At 48.5% G+C, this 11,240-nt stretch overlaps 2 protein-coding genes across 2 annotated transcripts; one reads left to right on the top strand and one right to left on the bottom strand.

The window, feature by feature from the left end:
• Positions 1-5,219: 5,219 nt before the first annotated feature.
• UCRPA7_7980 (putative integral membrane protein) lies at positions 5,220-6,692 on the top strand (the record flags this gene model as incomplete). Its single annotated transcript, XM_007920500.1, has 1 exon — positions 5,220-6,692. The coding sequence occupies one exon, from the start codon at positions 5,220-5,222 to the stop codon at positions 6,690-6,692; it is 1,473 nt and encodes a 490-aa protein (XP_007918691.1).
• A 2,315-nt stretch (positions 6,693-9,007) lies between these two features.
• On the bottom strand, positions 9,008-10,494 carry UCRPA7_7979 (putative isoamyl alcohol protein; the record flags this gene model as incomplete). The annotated part of the gene is made up of 2 exons (XM_007920499.1): positions 9,008-10,253; positions 10,316-10,494. The coding sequence occupies 2 exons, from the start codon at positions 10,492-10,494 to the stop codon at positions 9,008-9,010; spliced, it is 1,425 nt and encodes a 474-aa protein (XP_007918690.1).
• Between the last annotated feature and the right edge of the window lie 746 nt (positions 10,495-11,240).

Genomic DNA, 11,240 nt, shown 5'->3' with positions numbered 1-11,240 from the left:
CGAGTACAAAACGGCTTGTGAGGAAGGACTATCATCGGAGAGGGCTAGCTTCATTAACAGATGGCGAAGTCTATGCGGACTTTCATCGAAATTCGGTATCGTTGGCGAAACGACCGTGTAGACTGACAGAAGGCGGTCAGAGACTTGAAAGCACAATCTATCGTCGAGCATTCCTTACAGTATGAGAGCAACTCCGCTCCAACGTGCATATCACTGAGGGAGGGAAATGGGGAGAGACATAGAGGTCTACTATTAAGTTGCGTTGTAAAGGGATGATCAACCAGCCCTAAATAATACGCGATATCCTTAGCAACACCAACGTACAAAAAGGGGTTCGATCATGTCAGCATACTCACCTAATGAAGTAACTCTTTTCAAAGCACGGTATGCATCCATATGCCAGGCTGACATGTTCATGAAGTGGGCCTTTCCGAACCTCCATGTTTGCATTGACCGCTTACATGCTGGGCCTATTATGAGACGGCGCTGATCTTGTGTTTTGGGCCAAGATATGGTCTCCCTCACGCAATCACGCCGGGACCGACGACAGTTGTTGCAAATTGGACGATCGCGATCACATTTGATTCTTCTGCCTATTGGAGCAGGACATATGAGCGTTAGCCACTAGACACATTGGATTATGCAGTTCCTACTACTGCCTCACCTTTACATGTCCGGCATCCTTTCCTTTGGCTAAGGGTTGCCATCCTTTCGAATACAGTCTTCGTGGCAGATGAAGGTTGAGCAAGGTCCCCACGGTTGTGAACAAGGCAAAATATTGCGAGGTGAAACTTGACTAAAGTCATTATTGTAGCCAACCACTAGCTCGTCAAATGAAGGGATGACAAAGCTAGGCGGCCCCACCCATCCATAGAAGGCAAAAATGGGCGAGGTTCTCGAATCCTGAGGAAGTGAAACACCAATCAAAGTCAATCCTCCAATAGCGCTCGGACCCCACTCAGACGAGCTCTAATCAGATACTCGAATTGCTATCCTATCACGCCAAGATAGGCCATCAATATCTGGCAATGCCAATCTCATGTATGATATAAAACTTGGTCGGAGTCATAAACTCCCGGCGGATCAATTTCGGAGAGAATTGATGGCAGGCGATGCGGCTAGGCTACGGCTAGGTCGTATTTGTGACGTTCTTTCGCGAATAAGCCGAGTAGTGCCCCAAGTATATATACGTAGCACGGAATTGATAATTCACTCAAGAAGATTCGCCTATCCTAAGAGGATTAGTAAAAAAGATTCAATCATCAAATTTCACGTATCAAGATATTTGCACAGACTATATAACATGCCATCCTACGCGATAACAGGTGCATCCCGAGGTATTGGGGTATGTCGGCCACTCATCTGCACCATCGAGTGTTATACTGGTGACTAAGGTGATCTATTGCAGTATGAATGTCTTAAACAACTCTCCGAAGACTCATCCAACGTCGTCTTTGGCATTGTCAGAAGCCCCGAGTCTGTTCAGGAGAAAATAGGAAAGGAATTGCCGGGAAGGAAGAACGTCCACATCATCCATGGTGATCTATCCGATATGGCCTCTTTAGAAGTAAGCCAAAAAATCGATGTAATCACACAACGAATTTCAGTCTAATATGGATCATCAAAAGTCAGCGGCGAAGTATGTTTCGGCAACTACAGGCGGTAAACTCGATGTGTTGATAGCCAACGCGACCGCTGGTACCGTTAACTTCACTGCTGTTGATGATGAGTAGGGCCATCTTGCAAGTTTTTAAGTCATATATAACTAATAACTGGAAGATTTACAGAAGACCCTTTGAAATTCGACGAGGAAATGCTATATCATTTCAAGGTTAACGTCATTGGGAACATCCACCTGATGCACGTATTTACTCCATTGATTAAATCCGGAGACATTAAGAAAGTCGTTATCCTATCTTCGGGCTTCGGAGATACTGAATTGACTGTGGAGGCTGGTATCAAGATGCAAACGCCATATTCTGTATCCAAGGCTGCATTGAACATGGCTGTCGCCAAGTTTCATGTTCAGTATAAAGACGAAGGCATCTTGTTCATGTTAATTTCACCTGGTTTAGTTGATACTGGTGGCTATGATGGTTTCGAAAGTCAGCTTTCCATTTATCCCAAGGTTACTCTGATGAATGCATGAGCTAATAAAATGCTAGAAACGCCAGAATTCTTCAAGAATGTGGGAGAAATGGCCGCTGCTGCTAAAAGATACAATCCAGATTGGAAAGGATATCTCGCGCCTGCAGAGTCTGCCAGAATGGTTTTGGGAGTAACCGATAACGCTACAATTGAGAAGAATGGAGGAAGGATGATCTCTCACTTGGGTACTCTTCGGTGGATATGATCGCCCTAAAGCAGTATTCTGAGTCTCCCACACCAAGGACATCATCAAGCTCTAGAGTTGGCACGTCTAGAGTGAGGTTTAGATATTTTGCTAGGCTAAAATGCTTCTCGTCCGAGATTGTTGTCAACCCCCAGTTAGCTAACTCGGATACAGTAAAAACTGCATCGGTTGCGGTATTAGCCTGTCATAGCACAACGTTTAGGGTCTTGATCAGAGACATTAATCGAATAGCAAGACTGCCTCCCTTCCTCATGCAATTCAAACGAACCAGATGTAATAAATGGGATAGAACGGAATGATGTTTGATCTATGGCTCAAGTAACATTGCCCCTGCCTTGGGCCCCGGAGTACAAGCTACCTGAAGTAGACCACATTGCACTTGCAGCTAGATATTTTATTTGTCAAGCAGCGAATTCAAATGCGTGAATCGTATCCATGTAAAGTAATTCTCTCAATTCCTGATCACCAATATCGAAAGAAATCGTTGTTCATTTCAGTGCAACTAGTCTAAGAGAGTCTGCCAGAATTCATGGTCATTGCATCATAGTAAAGATGCCGCTGATGCTGACTCTCTGTGAAATGTCTTAGATTCCGGACATAGGCCGTCAGCACGCAAAGTGTTCATCTATCATACTAGAAGAGACAACTTCAAATACCAAAATTTTAGAGTTGGGTCTTGTGCTTCGTGAGAATCCGTCATCTTGTTTACCTCAATGTCATCGACATGGAAAGCCTGCGTAAAATCCAGTTCTGGTCGCAGGGTGCAATTAGGTAAACAAATTTCGTAATTATGGTCGTATATCAATTGCGAGCCTGAAGCCATGCAATCTGAAGGGATATCATTGAAGACCAGATTGTTCTAGTAGATTCGTTAACTCGTGGGGAAATAGAAGGTGAAGCTAACTCAAAAGAAGCGAATTCTTTCAAGGACTACAATTTGTACAACATAAATCAATTGTGAAGAAGACATTCAGAACTCTTACGAAGTACCGCTTTTTCAATAATTACTCAAACAAAAGTAAAGTGCTTCATTTCGCTTAATATGAAGAGTGGAAGCCTCGGATATCAGGAACCACTGCAGTTTTCGAGTCTCCTTTCATCGTGAAGACTGAATTAGAATTTACTATGGCTGGTCTTGTCTGGAAATCAGCTGAAACCAGGTGTAAGTTCTTAGTGCGAAACCAATAGCGCGGCTGAAACGACAGACTGGTCCAGATTTTCAGCCGCATGCATTTCCCCGCGACGAGGCATATATTAGGATATAGGTTTTCCCAGCCACCCTACTGAATTTGCACTGAGAGTTTCGACTGGTGATCCAGACCGATCTGATTCCTGAATTAAAGAGCAGATCCAACGTGAGCTTAGCGAGTGGTCTTCCGACAACATCATGCCAAGTAGCTTGCAATACAACTACCCTACAGCCGGGCACGAAGAGGGTAGTCAAACTCCTCAGCCAATGTCATATCCCCCTCGACAGAATGCTATAGGGTTCCAGCTTCACAATCATCAAGTGCAACACTACGAGGACGTCGCTCCTCCAGACCCACCATCCCAACAGACTGGTAATATTACCGATTTTGGGCCGTCGCTTTCGACGCATGCTGCGATTCAGGCCACCGCTCGCTCATTCTACAAAGTAGGAAAAGGCTTTCTGGGTGACCTTGCTAGCAATATTAACACGAAGTATCCGTCTGCCGCTTCCATACCTGCCCACCAGCAGAGCCACGACGCCGAGCAACAGTATCAGCAGCAGCCATGGCATAATCCAAACCAGCATGGCACGCACCCTGTGCATCAGACCCACAGCCCGGTTTCGCTGCATGGCTCTCACACAAATCATAAAGTTTCCTCATTTTCACCAGATCAAATCCCAGCTTCATTCCAGGCCCCGTATCTAGTACCGCCACTAGAGTATTATCCGAGTTCACTCGTTCAGCCTCCTCAGATTGGCCAGTCATCTCATCACACACTGCCCGCTCCTCAACCACCGCGAACTGCCCAAGCATCTCCATATCCACAAATATACCAACAATCGCTTCCGCAACCAAGCAGACTCCAAGCTCCATTGGGGGCCGTAGCTTCAAGATTCACTGACCAGGTTTCGCAGAACATAATTCCTATGATTGAGGTTGATGATCAGGCATCCAGCCGCCCTCGCATGCCGCTACCTGCACAATCCACGCCAGGCTTGAGCATACAGTCTATCCATCAGTCCGCTATCATCAATGATAGAGATTTCCACCTGACTTCGCCCCCGCCTGTGCCACCTGAACACACGAGGCCAGACATGACGACGTTCGGCTCGCAATATCCGCTATCCACAGCCTCGCCAACCTTCTCAACGGTCCACAACTTTCAAGTACAAGAGGCATGTGTGCCTCCGCGTCCAATTTATCCACAGCCTAGCGTTTCCCAGCTTGACAGTATTACAAATAGCCCTGTTCCCAAGCATAATTCACTCGGTTCGTTGTCAGCTCAAATGAGTGGTCTCGATGTCCGCGACAACACTGCATCGACGCCCAGTCACAGATACCTCGCAGAACACGACCGACCACGGGCGCCACCTCCTTATCAAGCCACTGGGCCAGACTGGGAAGTCCTTCCCGAGTGCACTGAAGCTAGAATTGTAACCTATTCTCTCGATTGGTACCGCTTCTTGGATGTTCCCGACTATCTGGTCTGCACGAGATGTTACACCGATCATATCGCCGGGACACGCCTTGCCTGCTGTTTTGAGAATATCAGTAGGCCAGATGGCTCCGTTTCTCGCTGTGTGTTCTGGTCTCCTCGTGTGAAGGAGGTTCTCTGGCAACGTGCCGTACAAAGCAACGACATTGGCCCGCTGGAGAAATACTTGGAAAAGGCCATGAATGTGTTGGCCTGTAAGGGTCTCGCCTATAGCACTGGTGCATATGGCGCCAAGTATTTTTCCATGACGGATCACGAGATCGACGGCTTCATCATATGTGAGGAGTGCTACGAAGACTGGGTGGTTGGAATGCCATTCGAGTCTCGCTTCTCACCGTATTCGAACCAGCAAGGCGAGGACGAAAAATGGGCATGTGACTTGGCTGTCCCGTACATCCGAACGGCGGTGCTGGAGAAATCGAAACATAACAGCTGGTCCGAGTTCGTCAAATGCTGCACCACTCGGATGTCGCTGCCCGCCTGCGAGGGTATTGAGACTCAGTCAAGCCATTGCAACTGGTACCACCCGCGACGCCAAATCGAGGGCATGCATGTCTGCGAAACATGTTACATGGACAAGCTAGCCCTCACACGATTCGCCGACGAGTTCGAGCGCCACCAGCCTAAGGAGGGATTTGAGGGCTTCATGGACGCCCTTGGGGAGAGGTGGACATGTGCGCTGTCTGACAAAGCCATCAATCTGTCGGCTGCTCTCGGAGCAGCGCTCTATCAGCGCAACTTTGACGTCTTCTGGGAAGCGGCTGACTCTATTACTAAGCTGGTCCCGTGCACCAAACACGGCATTGTGCGTGGTAAATGGTGGACTGTGGCAGGCGGCTGCCCCGACCTTAACGTATGCGAGGCGTGCTATCACGGTGTCTTGCTGCCGTCGGGCCTCGACCGCTTCTTCGAGCCGGCAGAGCGAGACCCTACTCTCGACATCGTCTGCAACTTCTGTCCCGAGAGTCAGCGTTTTGTGGAGTTCGTCGATAAATTCGCCGAAGCGCTCGACAAGGGCGTCTTCAGCTACTACGCAGATCATGTCAAGACGTGGGCGGGGGTCCCTATCTGCCCCGGCATCCGAAGCCGAAAGGAGGCACGCTGGTGGGGGTACCCAGATGCGACGTTCTGCCAGGACTGCTATCTGAGTTTCATAGCGGACACGCCGCTAGCGGACGCGGTGCCTATTCGGGGCATGTACGACGAACGCACGATGATCTGTCAGATGTGGTCGCCGCGGATGCGCAAGATGTGGCTGGCCACCTGCGAGGCGGGGCCTCCGGGATCCACAGCGTCGGAAGGTTGGCTGGCGGAGTTCCGGGCATTTGCGCGGCGTCGGCTCCAGATCTACGACGCCACGGTGCCGCGCATCGAGATGATGGAAGGCATGCGACTCATTCGCATGGAAGAGGCCATGCACCAGGGCCAGTTGAGCATCATGTATTCGGGCATGAACAGCATGGCGTCGCTAGCAGGCACCACGGACGGGTACTGGCATGGCAACAGCTCTCTTGGTTGGTATGAAACAGAGCACGGAGCCACGGCTGCTAATATGAGAAATAATATGGCGGCGGGTATGGCGGGCGCAAACAGGATGGAGGACTGGATGCAGATTGCACAGCTAAAGACTATGTGGTTAGAGGTAGAGTGATGTCTACAAAGACTAAGGCTAGCCGGCTGGGCTCTGTTCTTGCCTGAATTTACTTTCCGTGAAAGGTGATTATCAATTTATAAGTCAACGCGCTTTGAAACTGGTTCATTGAAGAGAGCTATGTGTTTCGAGTGGATCATGGCCGGTGTTCGAAGCTGCTCAAGGCTTCTACGATGACATAACGACATGCGAACGAATTTGGAGAATATCGCGCTCCAGCTTTGATTTACATATCTCGATTGCGAACGCGGATCTTTTACTTTTCAAAGCTCATGAGACGGGCAACATAGATAGGAAAGTTATTTGGGGAATAGTGACTTGAAATGAAGAACAGCTTCAGAGCTTTCACGAGTGTTTATCTAACTAAACACTTGGACGAACTACGAGCCAGAGTCAGCCAGTCCTAGGCTACGTCACCAAGAACTACAAAAGTTATCCGACCTCGAGTGAGCCATAGACACCAGGGAACTTGGCTCTACCAAATTGAAAGCTATCAAAACGCTCTTGATTTGTTGAGAAGACCCAAAACGCGCAATGTGAGTGATTAGCAACCTGGTTTCAAGTCTTTGAGTAAGTCTTCAAGGTCGCATCAATTGGCAAACAGAGGCTAATCAGAACTTGAAGCTTTTGAGCACTGAGTGAACATTACTGACGTATTATCAGTTACGAGGCTAATCCACGGGTAAATGTTGGCTTCGCGATAGGGTTCAAGGTTAGATTGGTTTTGAGATTAACAAATTCCAACAAGATCAAATCAGATGGAAATTATATTGAAGCAAACAAAGAGCTAGTGGTCACCGCTTGAGAAGTCTATCACTCCCTAGAACTAGATGGTAGAAAAATTGGCCCTAGAGCCAACACCTCTTACAGGAAAAGACTAGATCCTATAACTATAGCTATATTTAATAGGCTAGAATATCAATAGCAGAGGCTTCATAATTAGTCAAACCATTATTGTAGACAGTGAGATTATATATATTGTCTGATGTTTGATAAGATCTTTGAAAAATGAAGAATTTGATGACTATACTCTCAGTATCCAGTCCCCGTGGAACTTCCAGCCCTACTTCATCCAGAAAGTAACCCTGACTTAGATGAATGATCTGAGAAAGATCAGCGAAGAATATATTGACGTATACAGTTTATCTATCTGTGAATTCTCCATGGGGCATATAATTTTCAAGACATTTACAGGCTTATGCTAATGATGAGCATTCCAGCGCGAACACTAAGGAGCAGAGAACTCTAGTTGATTTACCACATGGCTAATTTCGATATCCTTTGCAGCGACTCCCTAGTGACGATCCACCACCCGCTAAGGACACGGTGGAGCTTCGAGCCGAAATCAAGTGATTCTATAAGGAGTTTCTCTCGAACTTTCACGGTATCATAAGACCGTCTTCTAAAGTCTCCGCCTCACACATCGCATCTGATGTAGCGGAAGATCCTCCGGCAACATCTTGCAGATCGTCAGGTAGCTCAAGGCTCAGAAGCCCTGCCACCGTTACTACTTGAGTCGCAAAGCGGAGAGATTGTCGATCCAAAGGTTTGAGAATTCGGCGGACCTTTTCCCACCCTAGCGGAAACTGCCGCACCGCCTGTGCGTATCTATGCAAGGCTTTCAATTCAATGTAACCAAAACCCCCGAAGGCGAGATCGCACAATACCCGATCCTCCTCAGCCTCGTTATCGTAGCTGTATGCAAATCCAAGCACGTGATAGTAATCCCTTCATACCTAGAACAACGGATTAAAGGACAGAAATCATACCAGCTAGGAGAGTGGAGTCTAACATGGCGAGTTGTCCAAATCATGCACATAGTTATCAGACCTGTCTTCAACGGCAGGCTCTCGTTTGCATTGATGGGCTCTGTTAGTCATATTCCAATTCCATGGCCCTTCGCGTATGCCGACAACAGCATCGCCTGGTCCTGTCTATCTAGCGCGGACCGCTGCCGAGGAAATGTCGCAGGGCGTCGACATGCCATTGAAACTGGCTTGGGCGAGATTGGCGAGAACAGCAATGGTAGCAATGATAGTGGCGGTGGGATCAAAGAGGAGTAGAATGCCAGGACCAAGAGTTTTCCCAGAGTGCTGAGGAATTTTCGAAAGTACAGGGATGTAAAGCTAAAATATTTTGTGAAAAGTTGACGACATGACCCAATGTATTCTCTCTTCATATGAACGCGAAGGAGACTTTTGGAGGCACTTGTCTCACACTACTTCGGGGGAGGCATTTTCAATGTTGGCACAACGTAAGAGTGGCAATTCAGATGTGTTTCTATGAGCTGCATGAATGGATGGTCTAATTACCATCTATGCACGGCACATTCTCCCATCTGCATTGACTGTCCATGCCTCACTACCAACACCCTTGAGAACATAGAAAAGCGATGCAGGATCCCACTTGGTCTTAATAGCCAGTAGCGCGGCGTAATTGCTACCGAAGAACGTCTGCTGCCAGTTCGGCTGATTGAAGTCGGCTTCGTTAACATAAGCGCCACTCCCCGGAGTCACAGCCGTTATCTGCGGGACAAATTCGTTAGTCATTCGCTTCTGCGCTGCAAGCATTGCTCCCCACGCATCAGCCGACGAGTTCCACGGAGTCGTCAGTTGCATGTGGACTGTCGTATTGCGCCAAGCAGGGTTCGCAGCATTGAAAGCATTCTTGGGGCCGACATATGATGCCGAGCTGCCCACAGCCAATACCCCATTGGCGGTGAGGTTCTGCAGCACCGTCTGAAAGGCGTCGTTGTTCGTTTCGAGAACGCTGCGGGGAATCATGCGGCTGCCAAATTGGTACTCCTCAACTGCAACGTGGCCATATGGCAGAGGTCCCATGTATATGTTATAATGGTCGCGGTAAGATAGCTCTGTGTAACTGATGGATGCCGGAATGTCCAGCTCGGTGAGCTTGGCGGTAAACGGGGCCAAAACAGTATTTTTGACATAGGCCGCAGTAGAGTTGTAGACGGTGATAGGGTTTATGACGAATACGGCGTTGTTGACGTAGTATACAACCATCGCATCCTGATCTGTCATGTTGGGCAAAAGGGAGTGAAACGTTGCGACAGCTTCGTTGAACTTGTCCTGTGTCGTGTAGGCCGCGGCCATCTGAAGGCTGGCGCCACCGATGGTAGATTCCGGGTACGTGCGAACGGTCAAAGAGAGAACAACACCATATGTGCCGCCGCCACCTCCACTTAGCGCCCAATACAAGTCGCTATTGTTGGTACGAGAGGCCTTGACGATCTGGCCAGTGGCAGTGACAACCTCGAACTCAAGAGTCTGATCAGCGCCGAGTCCAAATGTGCTGCTTAGAGCGGAATGGCCACCACCCTGAGTGTAGCCCCCCGCCACTCCGACGGTAGGACACTCGCCGGTGACAACCACTTGGTTTTGAGCGTGCGCCGCCTCCAATACTTCGTATCCAAGAACGCCAGCACCAACTTTAACAGCAGGGCCGGTATAGTCGGGGTCAGTCCAGTTCATGAAATCGATACTCTTCAGATTGTGTGTCCAGATAGCCAGTGCACCGGCGCCAGTGGACCGGCCAAGGAAGCTACCCAATGAGTTTCAGCTATAGCCAAAGACAATAATCAAGATCTGTAATTATGCACTTACTCATGGCCGGTGTTGCGAACGACGACACGGATGTTGTTGGTCCTAGCAAAGGCCAAGGCTTTGGTGATATGGGCTGCACATGAAACGTTCACCGCATATGAGACATAATTGCCCAAAACACAGGGCTGTGATTGAGGAGTGAAAGGATCGCAGCTCTGATTAGCAAAGTACGCCTGCATTACGGACGAAGTTGATGGGAAACTGCAATGCCATAACTGTTTAGCAAAGTGCGTTGCTCGCGAGGAACGATGCTATTTCCGAGATCAAGTCTTACTGAATTTGTGGAAGAGTCCAAGACGACTGCAATTCCTGACAGGCGGTCTCATTGTAGTTGGGATCATGGCAAGGTGAGCCAATGGGAACTGTTGCAATGAGGGATCCACCAACAGATGCATTGAAAGCACTCCAAGTCGAGACGGATGGCCAGCAACTATCGCCGGGGATACAACGGCATTGTGCCGATGCTGAGGCCGATGTTACGGATTGCAGTCCGAATGCCAAGATCGCGATGACCGATAAGAGCTTCATGACTGGTTGTAAGAGCTCCGCATGAGTAAGCCTAGACCAGGAAGCTGCAACAAGATGGAGTACGGAAAAAAAGCCAGTCCATGGCTTTCACTTGAATATATCATCTTCCTTAGACGCAGCTCTCAGGCATAGCGTCAGTCTTGCAATTCCATAGCAATAGAAAGAAAGGGGCCCCTTAACGGACGTTATCCATCAATATCGGAGATGGATTCCTCGTCTCGGCTTGTCGTCCGCGACAGTATTCACCTCTTAAATGATCCGAACGGTAACCCTGGCTGTCGCATAAAAGCACGTGTCAGTCAGTGATGCTACATAGTTAGCGCAATCGATCAGGGGTAAGGACCGTAAGGTTTATGCTTGCACAAATGTGGCTGTGGCAGACGTTCAATTTCGCATC

The sequence above is a fragment of the Phaeoacremonium minimum genome (assembly GCF_000392275.1).
Source record: "Phaeoacremonium minimum UCRPA7 unplaced genomic scaffold PA7_03_scaffold_563, whole genome shotgun sequence".
Classification (NCBI taxonomy): domain Eukaryota; kingdom Fungi; phylum Ascomycota; class Sordariomycetes; order Togniniales; family Togniniaceae; genus Phaeoacremonium; species Phaeoacremonium minimum.
The sequence above is the reverse complement of the archived record's forward strand: the minus strand, read 5'-3'. Positions and strand labels throughout refer to the sequence as shown.